Source organism: Punica granatum, chromosome 5 (genome assembly GCF_007655135.1).
Source record: "Punica granatum isolate Tunisia-2019 chromosome 5, ASM765513v2, whole genome shotgun sequence".
In the NCBI taxonomy this organism is placed as follows: Eukaryota; Viridiplantae; Streptophyta; class Magnoliopsida; order Myrtales; family Lythraceae; genus Punica; species Punica granatum.
Window position 1 is genome coordinate 3343921 of NC_045131.1, and position 16138 is coordinate 3360058.

Genomic DNA, 16138 nt, shown 5'->3' on the forward strand with positions numbered 1-16138 from the left:
ATTCGAGTTTTGTGAACGAAAAAATTCGAATTGAGAAGGTTTTACCTTATTGATCTATCTAGCTCAAATTGAATTATTTTCGTTTAATGAACTTTTAGATACTACGGTGCATATAAAGAAATAAAAATATTTTCACGAAAAAAAAAATTTACTATAGCCTTTAATAAAATAAAAATCGCTGATGATTATCCGGAGAAAATCCCACCGCCTCTTGTTCGGCTCCAAATTCCCAGCCCTCTATCCAATCGGAACCAGTCCCCCTCTGCCTTGTGTTTCCTCAGTGTGATTAGCTCTTCGCTCTGACATCGCCGCCGCCTCTCCTCATCGGCTGCCGCGACCGACAGTGACGAAGACGACCGACTCACATGTCGAAGAAAGGGGCGGCGCTCCCGAAAGACGTCCCTTGGAGGGCGGCCTCCACCAAGCCCATCCCGAAAATCCACCACGGCCCCGTCCTCCGCATCTCCCAGACGCCCTACTCAAACTATGCTCTCTCCGTCATGAAGGTCGGCTTTTCTCCTCTCGTGCAGTACTCATGCGAGATTTCCAATTTCAGCTGATTTTGGTGATATGGTTATTCATACAATCCGTGCAGCATCCCGATCCAATTGGAAGTGGATTGGCGACGGGAGCTATTGTCGAAGCAGCTGGACCTGATTGCATCGTTCCCGGTCAAATTCCTCCTGTTAAACTGCTCGGTGTCAAGGTGACTGTTCTTCGGCCTTCCTCTTTTGAATTAGTAAATTGTTAACCTTTCTCCCCGTAATAAATTTAGGGTGTTGATTGTGAAGTCCTCTTGTGATGAACTCATAAGTTTAGTTTCGTCTCATTGGTTGGCATTTGTTATGCAATTGTGGATAAATAAAATATCTGCTTTTGAGCCGTTGGAGCAACTCGGTGTAGTGGCATTTTCCCTGATTAACAGTGATGGTTTCGGGATATCAAGTTGTCGAATGTAGTGGTAATAGGCTGGGCATTAATTGGTTCCCCTTTCATTTGGTTCGGGATAGATATTAGTGTGTGGCCCTGCCAGTTCGTGCTAGCTGAGCAGTAGTGAATGTTATGTGTGTGATATTTCCTTGGATCATAGTTATTTTTTGCTGTCCTTATCACTTTCCTCGATAAAAGTTCTTGTTCCTCACTTTGCCTTATGTTATCCTATTACATGTCTTTGAACTTGAGGAGATGGTGAGGGAATCTGATTCAAGTAAGCAGTATCTTATTGAAATAGTTTAGGACATAATGAGAAGTACAACCGTTGGGGAAAAAATATATCTTAGTATGAAATAGTTTAGGACATGATGGGAGATACAATGGTGACAAATGTTCATTTGATTGCTAGTGAAAACAGTAGTTCACCCTTTTCATTCCAATGCTAAAGTTTCTTCCTTGATGTTATGGCATCCTCTCGAGAAAAATTCTCATTCAGCTGGCAGTTGTTGCTCAAACTAGCAGTAAATGATCTTTATATTTGTTATGCCCCGCAGCTCTGCGAAATGGTGATCGAGCCTCATGAAAGGCTGATCTTAGAGTTCATCACATTCTGAAAATACCCAGTCCTGACAGGATGTTCACCTGCCTAAATTTTGAAAGCTCCCAGGAATGATTTTTCCTGGAATTCTGGATTCTGACAGTACAGTTATATTACTAAGTTCTACCAATTCCTTGTCGTGAATTTTTTTCGCCCTTTACTGGATATTTGACAAAAACCTGCATATGCATCTCTTTTACAGTATTCCCATGCAGTAAGATTCATCACCATAATACTCTTCCTTGTGATTGGTTATGCATGTTTCATTATGTGTATTAGCTACATGTTTTTGCATTCGTCCATATGTCTGTGGTTCATCTAATTTACATGGTTCTGTGCATACACAGGTTTGGCCTATTAATGTCGATCTGAAGTTTATTGAACCCATTGAGAAGGAACTTAAGTTGCTCGGAAAGGTAATTTTATCTTGTCAATAGCTGCGGTCGCTGCTTGTTCACTACCGTATGTTGTTTGGTTATCATGTTAATCTATTAAAATGATGACTGATGGACTTGGGTTTCTGTCTTCGTTGGGTGCAGTTTATGGACTCAGCAGTTAACCTCATGAACAAGTCCTTTATAGACCGTTAAGTGCCTCGAACTCTTTCTACTCATTCCAAATCTATGATCAGAGGCAGTTTCAAGTATGATTAAACTCCTTTTCTGGTTGCACAACTTTGCATTCAACAGAGTAATAGCCAAGTGGAGCGATAACTATATAGAAGATTCATCCACTGCATGTTCTCGTGTGGCATTTTTATCTCAAGTCGAGGCCAACATGGGGACTTTTTCTCGTCATCCTCACTGTGGAAAATACTGTGACATGTTTTCTCTGTACTCTCACAAGCTATGCCATGGAATGCAGACTCTCGTTTTCAGTAGGCTGAACCCATTGTATTGCAGTGAACTGTTCTCGAGTTATCGTGAATGTGAAAGAAATGAAACCCATACCCGTAGAGCGGGTTTCTTTTTACTCTCTTCTGTTGATGCAAAAGAAGGCTATAATAATCAACCAAATTCAGGCTTCAGATATTCGGCCTTTGGGCATCAAATGTTCCTATGACTCAAGAAGACAAATGGGCCAAAGAATAAGATAAGCTATCCTGTCATCGATTGACTTGTGCACATAACGCCGAAGGCAGTAACCGAAGAAGAGATTAGGGCTCCTTTATTACGTCATGAGGATACAGTGACCTACTTGATCACATATTTAATAGGGATTTCTTCCCAGTTTCATGCATCTGAGAGGATAACATAGTTGGTGGAGCTTCCACAAGCTAGTGTTGTCCACCTATGGCTGCAGTGCAGAGTGCCCCAGATTTTCATGTCACTTCCGGCCTTATAAGTAGCCCTTGGCCTCTGCACTCGTATGATATCCCGAACTACACTGTCGACTGGTTCCATAAGAATGTCTCATCGAGCAGTAATGCGAGAAGAAGAAACTATGCGGAAAGGGATTTGGCTCGAAGAGGAAGACGATCAATTGGTCGCATTTGTTTCCCTTCTAGGGGATCGGAAATGGGATCATATAGCGAAAGTGTCTGGTATGGCGTTGGAGATTGGTTTGTGCGTGTACGTTCTGATAATGCATTGATGTTCCTGCTCATCCGGACCATGTGCTTTCTGCAGGTCTAAGGAGGAGCGGTAAGAGCTGCAGGCTGCGGTGGAAAAATTATCTGAGGCCTAATCTCAAGCGTGAGAATATAAGCGCCGAGGAGGAGAGGATCATCGTCCAACTTCATGGGCAATGGGGCAACAAGTAATGCTCTAGTCAGCAGCTACTTTAGTCATTCCCCTGAGATGCTTAAGATGCAAATTTTGTAGCATATATGATTTCGAGTTCAGTGATGAAAAGGTTTTCTGCAGTCCGCTGATCCGTGTCATGTGCAGATGGTCAAAGATTGCCCAATTTTTGCCTGGTAGAACAGACAATGAGATCAAGAATTACTGGAAAACCTACTTAAGGAAGAGGTTGCAGGTTCCACAAGGTTCTCTCTAATCGATTTCTCTTCTCTTCCTGAACTGCTGTATGTGTTGATATGTTCGGGGATACTAAATTCTCAGTTTGCTTCCTGTGTGGACAGACGACTTTCAGTCTAGAACAAGCGAATCCAATCAAGATACCTTTCCCGATACATGTGATAAGTACACCAACAATGATCATGACCACGAACGATGCAGTTCCGCTGCTGATGGCTTACTATCGGCGAGCGGGACCTGTTCTGATCATCTTGAGGCCTCAAATTACGAAAACTGGATGAACTCTCCATATGAGTCTCGGTTGCTGGATTGGATTTCAGAGCCATTGTACAGTCAAGGTGAGATGGACAGAGTGCGGCATTTGGATTCAGTCCTGATCAGTGAATATCCTATATGGGACTTGGATGGAGGCAAACCTCTTATATGGGACCACTCGATCTCCCTCTGGGATTGCAAGGATCATTAATCTGAGTCCCGCTCAGTTCCATATTCTCTTGCTAGGATGGCATAACATGTCAATGGAACAGTCTAAGACGCACGATATATATAATATATGTATATAACGTCGCGGATCTATTACATATATAACTCGGGGCAATTCTTCTCACACCTCGGGCGAGAGGAGGGGGGATAATTTGGCCGCCTCAGAACTAGACTTGGCATAGTGTGAGTCCACACATGTGCGCGAAAGTGTAATCCGCTCTGATATCATGTAAAAATTCCCACTGGGCATTTCTCCAACCCAAAAGCTCGAGTTAACAGGTTGTGGTACTTAATCACTTATAAACTTGTGAATTTTTCTTTAGTTTTTTTTTTCGTGCAGAATAATATGTCTCAACGTATTAAATTTTCATTGGGCTTATACAGGCTTAAGTCTATATCCACTTAAAAGCTCAAACTGATAAGTAGTGGTATCCAAATCTCATATAAACCATGGATATTCATTCATTTTTTCAATGTGGGATTAACATCCTCAACACTCGCTCTCACGTGCAACGTGTGGTCTATTTTTGCTTATACGTTGTCACGTGCCCTTAAACACCCGCCATCAACTACTGACCTCGAGTCGGGCTCCTTTTCTGTACTCGGGTGAGGGGGGACTAGCCACGAGGTGCTCTTTTTGGCTATAATCGGGCATATCAGGCTTGGCGTGGTGCGAGTGCATGCGCATACGCGCGTGGATACGCATACGCGTAATATGTGCTCTGATACCATATTAAATTTTCATTGGGCTTATACGGACATAAGCTCATATCCACTTAAAAACTCAAGCTGATAAATAGTGGTACTCAAATCACATATAAACCATGGATATTCATTCATAGGATTTTTTGCATCAGTCAAATAGTACATTACAATCCGACTAATTAGACATATACCATACACAAAATTACTGCCCTGGAACTTTAACACAGCATCGACTTTATCATCCTTGTGGTGATTGCTCATCGGGCTTCACCATCACATAAAAAGATCGTCCACAAACTTTTGGCACACCCGCATCATGGATATTACAAATCTATCTTACTATGTTACGGTAATCTTACCATCGATGACTTAATGAATCAGGGACTGCCGGATGGTCCATCTTGGCTATCATCCCAGCCCCCGTACGATTCCCTCGGTATGTTATGGTGGTTATTCAGGTGAACTTCACGAAGGCTCCCTGAGCTCGTGTCTTTATTCGGTGTGATCTCTTCTCCTTCACCGGGTAGCTCTGCTCCACGTTTGATCTGCATCACGGCCCGCATCCCCCTGAGGTTGGAGGCGAAGGTGAATTCTGCCATGGAAGGCAGTATCAGCAGCTGCACTAAGATGACTAATGGAAAACTAAGCCTCATGGTGGTGATGATGACGAAGGTTTTGGGAGCTATTTCAGTGTGAGATCTCACTACATAAGTGCATGGCGATAAGAAAAGATCTATCAGCGCTTAATTATAAACGACAGAGGTTGGAACTATTTGGGTAGTGGATATACAATAGGACAGATGAAATATCATGGGCTACTTTAGGATCTAGTTGATGTGAAATAAAGACCAAGAAGTATCCACCGGAAAAAAGAAAAAGACCAAGAAGTGCAGGTTATTATATATTACTCGATCAACCGTTTTCCATAAACCAGACCTATTTGTATGTGGTCCACATGGGTACATACTTATTCTGAACTGTTATCAATCCCGTCTTTCATGTTGATATATTACTCGATCAAGACCTATTTATATGTAGTACACACGGGGTACGTACTTATTTCTGAATTGTTATCAGTCCCATATTTCATGTTGATATATCGGGGCGGCTATTAATACCGTATATTTAACTTGTCGAAAGGGTCATGGGCAGGTGGGTAAAAAAGTTGGTGGAAGCGAAAAGGGGATAAAAATCTACCTTTAGCCGATCGATTTTTTTACTTGGGCTGGCACTTCGATGGTGCTCTCATGATGTATTGCGCCAAATGTGGACGTGCCACATTATCATGAAAGGGGCCCACTCTAGCTATAGATCCATCCATTATTCACGAACTTGCGGGTTTAGTTTTTCTAAGGAAAGGGAAGATATTGAAAGATATTTTGGGGGGTGGCGTGGCACAATCCTGAATTTTCACATATTCACAATTGAACACAGTTTAGTTAAGGACCAGTGTGATTAATCTCCCAAATGATGGAGTAATTAGTAATTCATCATTTAATCAACCCTAGCTAGATTTAACCTACAAGGCCCATTCATTTGGAGACTAGCTAGCTAGCTAGGGCCAGGTTGAGTTGAGCCGACGGGCCAAGTTTACTCGATTTGAATATAGGTCATCCTGGTTACATTTCCAGACCCAACATTATATATCGAGAGGAGTCCGAGCTATAAGGTCGATCGAATTAATATAGGAAGGTCGGGGTCAGGTTGGCCTCGACCCGGTGGAATCTGTGGCTGGTTTGAGAAGAATTATGGGCCCCTTGGGCATGATGGGCTTGGATCACATATTGGACCTTTATCCCTGAACTTGGATTTTCGAATGATTACGTCGTCAAGCACCAAAACACACTCGGGCAGGGTGCTTTGAATTGAGCCAACTGGATCCCTATCTAACTGGTCGAGTTATCGTGAAACAGCGATAGTATGCTAAGTTCGAGATCGAGTCGACCCGATCTAGTGGATTTGTCAAGTCCAATGGCCCGATTTTGTATATGTCATTAAGGTGGAATGAGCTGTACCTTTGACTATCGTCGTTTGGTCTCAGTTAAGGTTTGACATTATACGTATTGGGCAAGCAGAATTACTCACTGATTCGCAGTAATAGCTTAACTGGAGCATCCGATCTCTTGGAGCAAGATGTTATATATATATATATATATTGAACTAGCTCGTTAATACTGCGTTTGGTTTCAAAGTAAAATTTTAAAATTAGATTTTGATTTTGAAAAAGAGTGGTATAAATGGGGCTCACTTTTTGACTTTGTATGAGTTATTTTATTTTATTGTGTATAGAATTAAGTTAAAGTGTGATTTCAAAATCATATTGTGAAACCAAACAAAGCAAATCTCTCGCTACTCGCACATATCAAATACATAAAATGATTTGAACCAAATCATAGGATTAATTATTTTTCCGCGTAAACAAAGCAAAGCCCATTCTCACGTCTGCTCCCTCTATTATTTTAATTAATCCAACAAAATCATATATATATATATATATATTTCAATCAAAAGGGCAAAGTAGGTTGAACAACCGAAGAAGAGCTGTATAATAATATTAAGCAATTATCTTTTTTTATGAAATCTATAAAATTTATTTGAGAAGCCGCCTTCTGACTTTATGCATTATAGATTGTATAATCTACCAGATTTTTTTTTCTCTTTTTATTAGTAATAATCTACTAGCCTGCTATATTGATCTATAGCTTAAATTTGTATTTTTATTCTTTCATTGTTCAGATATCTGTAAACTGGCGTAATATAAGATCCAAATGGATGGAGTTTTTTTTGAAAATTTTAAACATAGGTGTCCTTTTTCATTATGAAAATATAAGAAGAATATGGTCATATGTTAGATCAATCTTCCCTCCTATATATTGAATATGTAGCAAACATACGTATTAAATACATACAGCATTTACGAACCCCAATGAAATTCTCCACATGGCATGTCCATCGTATCTCATCGTTTTCTCATTGGAGGTAGGTGTGTTTTTTTTCTTAATTACTTGGGCAATTGACAACCAAACCCTAGCACCCTCGCTTTTTCCTTATATATTTACTTAATTTGCTAAAATTAATCTTTGCCTTGCCAAATATATATCTATATATACATATATACACACATTGGTGCAAAAAAGAAAGTGCTAGCTAATTTACCCCCAAAAAAAAAAGTTTTAACTAAGTTTTGTGTGGTAGTTAGGAAAAAGAAAAGGGCAAAAAAAAAAAAAAAGGAATCTGTCTTGTTGGTCGGCGCAGGTTTGTAAAAAACCAGAAATCCAACAAGTTAATGAAGAAATGTCGGGAGATAATTTGGTTTTGGCCCGAGATCTCGGAGGGGAAATCTTGCTTTTGTTGTTCACAGCTCACCCACAGATGCGATGATATATTATAGTGAGAGAAGGAAACAAAGATATATACAAATGATGACAAGAAAGAAACCGTGTTGGTGTCGGGGTGATCATCAGTTCATCTGTCTGGTTAGGAAAACAAACATTAGTGAACAGTTTCCAAATTTTTCTTATGAATTCATTTTCTTTATATTGCTTAATTGTTTGCATTTTCTAGAAAGCAATATCAATCAAATTTATAAAACTAGAATCACTTTTATTTACCGAAAAAATAAAACTACAAATCACTTTTGTGGTGATTACTGATTATTAGGTGAAACTCGAACATCCCTCATTCTATAAAAACAAAAGTGTAATTGATTATACATCTTTCATTGCCTTTCGAGTTGTCGTTATTATATCGACTAATCGGTAATTGTTGGATAAGTCTAAAGAGCTGTATTTTTCTTATGATGTTTGTTCGGAGTCATGAGGTAGGTGTGTGTGTAAATATATACACCTACTGCATACATGAACTCATATATATACTTAAAGTTTCATCTTTGATAAGCGCTATCGATTATTTATATTATGGTCATATAGGTCGACTAAGACATAAGTTTTTCTTAGGGTTTACTTTGCAAGCAAGTACTTGAAAGAACAATTAATATGTCTTCTTCAATCTCAACGAGCAGGTATAATTAATTAAAGTCATTTTGTCATCAAAATGCTCTCGTCACCGCGTACGAATTTCTTGGGTAAATTCATTTTCTATTAAATCCTAATTACGTTTGTGTTGAGAACGACAGGAACAAAGTCAAATTTGTTCTACTCTTCAAGGAAAATGTGCGTAAAAAGTGTTTACATGCATTCAACCATATGTTCTATGGTTATAGTTCCAACGCAAGATTAAAGAGCTAAATGCTAATACACTGCCATCTCAATTCATCTGCAAAACTAAATACCATATCGATTTTCTCATGACATTTGTATTTCTAGTCGAGAGCCTTAGTTAATGTCCCAAAAAATAATTTAAATAAAATCTCTCCATCGGACCATGCAAAAAGCTTCTCTTTTGATTTTTTATATATAGACTTTCAAATATAGCATTCAAGTATGCATCGTGTAATTTTATTTACTGAAATCAGATCTAGAAATTGTAGTAGTAAACTTATAATATATACGTACAGACTCTCGCCGGTTTTTCTTTATCGATCCATTCTTTCCCATTCACCCACTCTTTCATCTGTTCTTAGACAGGGCCCAATTTTTTCCTCCAACTAACCTCTAGATTTATAATACGAATTAATTTTTAACAAAAACCGAAGATGATGGAGAATTCATGTAGGCTTCAAATCAGTTCGTATAGGATATTACGTAATATTCTACTTAACTAAAAATATTCGTATTAATTATTTAAAATTTAAATTTTATTATATTAGAACTATGACCATTACCTCCTTTTTAGTCGAAAAAAAATCGTATTGATTTATTAGGAGTTTGAAAACATAGCATAACTAGGATTGGTTATTTATTACCCCTTATTCGGATTCAGGATGAAAGGGGGGAAAAAAAAGGGAAGAAGAAGAAAATTCCATACGACTTTTCCTCCCTTACCCCTCAGTTTCTGTTGTGTCAAATGACTGTTTATGCGATTAATCGTACGATGAAATTTAGGCCCGTTTGAATTCAAAGACAATTGATTTTAAGTGTAACTTTAATTTTAACTCAATACACTACACAATAAAAATACATATTTCCCAATTCAAAAATTTTAATTTTAACTTTAACTCAACACACTACACAACAAAAATATACGTTTTCCAAGTCAAATTTATAATCACATCTCATTTGTCTTTTTTCACAATTAAAATCAAAATAATTTTAACTGTGAATCCAAACGACCCTTTAGAGTTGTATCTATGACTAACGATGCCATGAAATCACCAAATAAATTAAGTGGCTCGTAGGGGGAAAAAAAAGGGTTAAATATAAAAAAAAATATAGCTGCCAAGAAAATCCGTACAAGATCATTCCCCGCGTCATATGTACTCATGAGTCATGATAGTACCGATAGCTTTTTAAATTTCTTCCAACGATCAACGACTAAATACAGCTGTACCTCGATGATGATGATGATAATAATAATAATAATAATATAGTAAAAAATAAGTACAATAATTATAAAATCCCCTGCCATTATGTACATCTTTTTGGTTTTGTCGTGTTTTGTTAGGGTTGCACATTTCTGCCCTCGGTGCTAAGAATCTCCCTCTGACCCTCTACGCATTCACACGCATCTCAACATATTCAGAAAACGCGAAGCTGTCAGGTCGTTTCGTGGCCCTTTTGCTAAACAAGACAGACAAATCATAACAAAATCACCAAACCTATTTTATTTGAATTTTTTTTTATAAATTTAGGACTAAAACTGACATGCGCACATGTGTATATATGTATATTGTTCTCAAGTTCTTGCCAGTTCCTTCATCTAGCCCTTCTCCGACCTCAGTCTCTGTACCGAAGTTGCACCTAATCGACTCCTAACATTGATACATTCGTATCCGGAAGCATGAAGAGCCGAGCGCGTGCCGAGCTGTCATCGCCTAGCTTCCTCATTCTCATACTTCTAGCTCTCTTCTCGTACACTTTGCCGGGAATCTCCGCCCAAGAAGTCGGTATGTAAGAGTTGAATGCAGTAATGTGATCATATTATGCGTGCGTACGTGTGTTCTGATGGCCAGATGAATATGGTTTGAGCGGGTTTCGATTGATTCGGGTGGTGCAGAGGACGAGAGGGAGTTCGACTATGAAGTAGGAGGCGAGAAGGGGCCTTCCCACTGGGGAGAGCTAAAGGAAGAATGGGAAGCTTGCAAGAGCGGAAGAATGCAGTCCCCGATCGATATGTCGAGTCAGAGGGTGAAGGTCATCCTGAAGTCGAGCCTCCTTAAGAAGAATCACTTTCCGGGGAACGCCACCATCAAGAATAGGGGCCACGACATTTCGGTTAGTAATTATCTCTGCTTGTCGGCGTCACTAATATCATGATGGTGATCTCTACTGTCATAATCTTGTAAGTATTAGTCATATTGTATTAGGACCTGCATTTTGACTCCTAAAGCCCCTTCACAAAAGCAGTTGAACCGATCCTGATTTCGTATAATTGTCTCAAGCCCATGATCTTGCCACGGCGTCAAGGCCATGATTCCGAGCTTTTTCCCCAGACGAGTTGAGGATGGAGATTAAATTTATAGTCTTGGTGTTTTACTTAGAATTCTAACCTCACAGGTACATATGTTTTTAACACGTCTCCATTAATCGGAAATCGCAGGTGCAATGGGAACTGGGGAAGGCGGGATCGATACGGATTAACGGGACAAGATACTTTCTGCAGCAATGCCACTGGCACTCTCCCTCCGAGCATTCCATCAACGGCAGAAGGTCTCATCTCAACTGCTCCTAATCTGATTAACCTTTTACTTTCTAATTCTCTTCTCTAATCAATAATTAATTCACAACAACTCCCCTCTATTTATGTATTGATTGTGGGGTAATTGCTAAATAAATAGGTATGACATGGAGATGCACATGGTTCATGTAAGCCCCAATCCGACTGTTAAGAACAAGATTGTCGTCCTCGGTCTCCTCTATCAATCCGGGGCCCCCAACCCTTTCATCTCTAAGGTACTTACACGCGTAGAGTCAACAAATAAAGATTTGAGATTTCCTTTTTAATAATCCAAATTAATTATTGGCTAAATTTCAATTAATGTGATGAACAGCTGATGGGGCACGTCAGGTCCATGATTGACAAGCATGAAGAGAGGACGATGGGAGTGATCAATCCCGAAGATATAAAGATGGGTGGCAAGAAATATTACAAGTACATGGGCTCCCTCACTGTTCCACCCTGCACCGAAGGTGTCATTTGGATCATCAACAAGAAGGTACATGAAATAGACCGCACTCTATTGGAAAATATATTGCTGTGCTCGTTTAAAAATTGGACCTCGTCGAGTATCTAAATAGCTTATCTGCAAATGAATGATCAGAGATGGTGTATATGCTTGCCTTATACGTGTTTTGTTTTCCCCAGCTCATGACTGTTTCAAGGGATCAAGTCGCTCTGCTTCGGGAAGCTGTTCATGATGTAAGTTCCCATCTTTTATGTGGATTGGTTTCCTGGCATAAAACATTCATAGCTTAATGCTGACTGGTAAATATCGTGTGATGCAGTATGCAGAAAACAATGCGAGACCTTTGCAGCCGCTCAACAAACGAGAGATCCACCTCCATGTCCCGACTGAGTAAGAGCACTCCACGGAAGTACAGCCCTCCCGATTCAACACTTGCCGCTATTTTTTTGCTTCTTTTGTTTGTTAAATATTGATTAGCTATAGATAGAGAGATACGCGGGGAGGAAAAGGTGAAAGTTTTCTGGGGGGAGGTTCTTCATCTACCAGGTTGTGTAAAGAACTTCATATGATGTTTACATTCTCCATACCATTCTTATTCTATGTCTATTGAAGAAATTATTCTGCGAGTTAAAAGAAAGACAATTGTGATCGATAAAAGAATGAAGGAAATACATAGTCCAGTCGGTCTCCAGCTTCAAGTAAATATCACTAAAAAGAATCCCTCCTCAGAAACTCCATAGTTACTTTTCTTCATGTTCCGATGAATTGAATCTAATCAGTCCTCGAGACTTTGCGAGCATGAACTAGCAGGCCTTCCCCGAGTCTGCCTCGTGTTGTAGGAGCTGCAGTTTGTACACTTGTGCGCCAAGATGTGGTAATTCACTTCCGATGTTTGGCCACAGTCATTGCAGAGTATCCACACCTGACATAGTTCATGACACAACATTTTTAACCATCTCTGAGAATTCCTGCACTTTTGGAGGTTTCATTCATTGAATGCAGGGAAACAGAACTGTGTTCCTCACCATTTTATTCTGGTACATCTGAGGCATGGGAGTTGAAGCGACCTGAAATCAAATAGCCCCAGTAGATCGGTTTAAGACTCATGTTCTGCTATAAGAGAACAAGATTTTGCACTTAAACTTATAAGCACATACCTCTTGATCCAACTTCTCCCAGACTCGGGACATGTCACAGTATGATTTCGAGCATACAGGGCACGCGTACCTGTACAAAAGGGAATTGATCATTCCAAAACTATAAAAAGAAATGAAAAAGAAAAGATGATCGAAATTCCCATCTCCTGTGAAAGAATATACTCACTGAAAGTGCTGCTCCATCTCCTTTACACATTCCAAATGTATAGTATGTCCACATAGTAAGACAGTAATGCCCTTCAAGGTATCGAAAAGAAACTGCACGAAGATCAGAGACCGATCACTGTTAGGGAGTACTGCATATGTTTCTGCAAATGTATCATTCAGTTGTCAAGTTTGTCATTTTATACCTCAAAACAAATGGGACAGTTGTGGTGCATTGCTTTCTCCACGCAAACATGCGAATCCTTCAGCAATATTGAATAGCAACAATCTGATAGACACATATATGATCAGTGTCTTGATAAAAATAGACAGCAGACAGGTCGAATCGTTTTCTTTTTTTTCCCCTTACCACACTTGTTACAGTGGAAGAAGTTTTCCTGCCCTCCAGTTCTGCAGATGCCGCACTGCTCACAATGGTATTGATTCTTCGAAACCTAACGAAACCCGAAAACGAAAACCTCCATCCGTTAAGTCAATTCATGAAAACCGTGATAGAATATGCCTGAAGCTATTGGGATAATAAGCTTACATCGTCATCAAAGAACTTGCATTTGGAGCAGAAGTACTCGCCCATTGTAACCCCGCAGTTGACGCACTTCTGTCGGACCTGAAGATCATGACCAAAGAACTAATTGAAATTCACATTCTTCTGCTGAATGAGTGTTGTGAAAAACAAAGAGAAGGAACAGAAATGCTCACATCTTGTTCGGTGCCACACAGTGAGCAGATGACCTGACACACAAGTCATTTGGCATATGAGCCAATTTAGGATTGTATAAGGCAGGAAAAGATTATAAGAAGCTTAAATGTCGAGAGAAGAACAAAGGCAAATTGTCGTTACGCAGCTCGATGAACTTAAAACCCATTTATCAGCTTGCTTCTACCTTTACTCGATTCGTCATTTCTAAAACTATAATAATATTGCTTGAATGATATTAGAAAGAACAGTCAACTCCCAATTCAAACTCAAAAAAGTCGCACATATGAAGGAAATTTGCTGCAGCAAAATCATATTAAGAGCTTCCTCTTCAATTATTCAGGACCGGCAAACAGAACGACGAACTAACAAGCCGGAACAATGATCACAAACTCATAATGGCACTGACCTTTTTCAAATCATGGCGCTGAAGGTCGTGCCGATCAAGGGGATCGATTTCCATCGAGTTCTGTTCCAAGTCAACCAAATATATATATATATATATATGAGAGAATTCTCTTCAGACAAAATCCAAGCAATTGCGAGGAGGAAACCGAGTACTGAAAGAAATGAGCGACCTTTGACTCATTATGGCAGTGCCTGCAACCGAACACCTCGCCGCAGCAGGGCGCTCTGATCTTGCACCTCCTCCTGTAATGCGAGCATCTTCGGAACAAATGCAAAACAAATCGTCCCTCAGAATTTGAAACTTTGAAAGTAAATGGAACCGAGAAATCATCCGAATGCAGTATAACGAGCAAGCTGCAAACAGAGGGAGAACAACATTCAAGAAACAATGATTTCCAGGGAAGCAGGCAGTTACCCGAATTGCCCGACACCGCAGTTCACGGCCTCTTCTTCTCTGTTCAGGCAGTTGGGCGACATTTTACGTGTAAAATGGACCTAAACTGAAGTTTCTTCTGCAGCACCTAAGATGAGCAGAAGGAGGTTCTTAGCTTTAGCCCCGGAAGAGTATATAACAGGGCAAAGAGAAGGGAAGTCTTCCAATTGAAGCTATGATAAAGGGAAGGAATCAATGAATTGGATTGGGTTTGGGAACAGTGAACCGGCCTGTCGGATCCTTTTATAGGAAAGGTGGTCCGGTCTCCCTCATGGCGGGAAACTTACTACGTTACGGAAGATTCTACGCTGGCAGTTCGTCTCTTTCCGCGGCAGATTCGACGACACTTCCAGCATCCGAGTCATTGTTTCTTTCTTCTAAAGGGGGGAAAAAAAGTCCACAGAAATAACTTGCACCGTTCAATATCGGAATTGTTCAAATTATTTTTTTCTAGAAAAAGGCCGTTCATACAGAAATAAGCTGTAAGATTTCTCACGTTTATTTATCTCTTTTGTTGCATTATTTACTTTTATTAGGCCTATAAACATCCCTTATAATCAATATTTTTTTTTCCATGTTTTGAGGTGTATGAAGTTTATCCCTTAATATCACGATATAATATAAATGTCAAACCACTAGTAGTAGTATAATGTCCCAGTTGGATCCCACGGGGAGGAAAGGAGCTCGAAGAAGGTAAGCCGAGGATGAAGCTATCAGTGATTCTGTGCTATCCAAACTGTAGCCCAGTTGCTGTGATGATGTTACCCGGATGTGAACATGGAAAGTTCCGATTTCGACCAGCCAATTTGGACTACTTGTATAAAGGTTCGCTACGGAGCCGTTAATTTATCAGCGGTCCCTACGCGCATTTGAATCTTCTACAGTTCATGGCTCATCCGTGAAAAGAAAAGGAAAAGAAAAGGGTCGTCTACAAGATAAGAGACAGCTCTAAAAGGTGCACTTCTGATGCAAAAAGATTCCCGATTGGGTTCGACTGCTGCTGGATGCGTGTCGCAGTGCAGTATTGGACTACTCTATGCCGTGGAGATAGGATTCCATGATAGGGAACAATGGTCCCCATTGTGAATATTGTTCCAACCTAAAAGAGATAAATACATATTAGCTAAGACTAATTATGCTTAATTTACTAATTCATGCTTAATATATCATTTGTATGGTGAAAGATCTCGACGCTGATTTAATAGTCTCGGATTCTACTGGTAAATTGAGAAGACATGCATAGTCTATACTTTGGGTTTGGGATGTATTACGAGTATACTGGCTGCCTCAGTACTGTTCCACCAGCACCGAAGGTGTCATTTGGATCACCAACAAGG

The 16138-nt window shown here is 39.8% G+C and overlaps 3 protein-coding genes across 5 annotated transcripts; 2 read left to right on the top strand and 1 right to left on the bottom strand.

Annotated features, from left to right (window-relative positions):
• Positions 1 to 182: 182 nt before the first annotated feature.
• LOC116207748 (transcription factor MYB27-like) lies at positions 183 to 4315 on the top strand. Of its 3 annotated transcripts, XM_031540831.1 has the most exons (8): positions 183 to 506; positions 596 to 706; positions 1879 to 1947; positions 2071 to 2116; positions 2221 to 3074; positions 3160 to 3289; positions 3421 to 3518; positions 3615 to 4315. In XM_031540831.1, the coding sequence occupies exons 5-8, from the start codon at positions 2900 to 2902 to the stop codon at positions 3974 to 3976; spliced, it is 765 nt and encodes a 254-aa protein (XP_031396691.1). In that variant the 5' UTR covers positions 183 to 506; positions 596 to 706; positions 1879 to 1947; positions 2071 to 2116; positions 2221 to 2899; the 3' UTR covers positions 3977 to 4315. The 3 variants fall into 3 exon arrangements, with proteins under 3 accessions (XP_031396691.1, XP_031396693.1, XP_031396692.1); XM_031540832.1 differs by lacking the exons at positions 3160 to 3289; positions 3421 to 3518; positions 3615 to 4315 and having other exon boundaries at positions 195 to 506; positions 2221 to 2504; XM_031540833.1 differs by lacking the exons at positions 2221 to 3074; positions 3160 to 3289; positions 3421 to 3518; positions 3615 to 4315 and having other exon boundaries at positions 194 to 506; positions 2071 to 2121.
• Positions 4316 to 10499: 6184 nt separating this feature from the next.
• On the top strand, positions 10500 to 12559 carry LOC116209658 (alpha carbonic anhydrase 7-like). Its single transcript, XM_031543372.1, has 7 exons — positions 10500 to 10702; positions 10813 to 11030; positions 11356 to 11465; positions 11594 to 11708; positions 11807 to 11971; positions 12121 to 12174; positions 12261 to 12559. Exons 1-7 carry the CDS (start codon positions 10597 to 10599, stop codon positions 12333 to 12335), a joined length of 843 nt encoding a protein of 280 aa, XP_031399232.1. The 5' UTR covers positions 10500 to 10596; the 3' UTR covers positions 12336 to 12559.
• Positions 12448 to 15015, bottom strand: LOC116209659 (E3 ubiquitin-protein ligase RZFP34-like). The gene is made up of 11 exons (XM_031543373.1): positions 14784 to 15015; positions 14539 to 14626; positions 14370 to 14429; positions 13963 to 13995; positions 13793 to 13870; positions 13613 to 13697; positions 13449 to 13531; positions 13265 to 13356; positions 13099 to 13168; positions 12967 to 13008; positions 12448 to 12863 (listed from the first exon to the last, which is right to left on the bottom strand). The coding sequence occupies exons 1-11, from the start codon at positions 14843 to 14845 to the stop codon at positions 12717 to 12719; spliced, it is 840 nt and encodes a 279-aa protein (XP_031399233.1). The 5' UTR covers positions 14846 to 15015; the 3' UTR covers positions 12448 to 12716.
• Positions 15016 to 16138: the final 1123 nt, after the last annotated feature.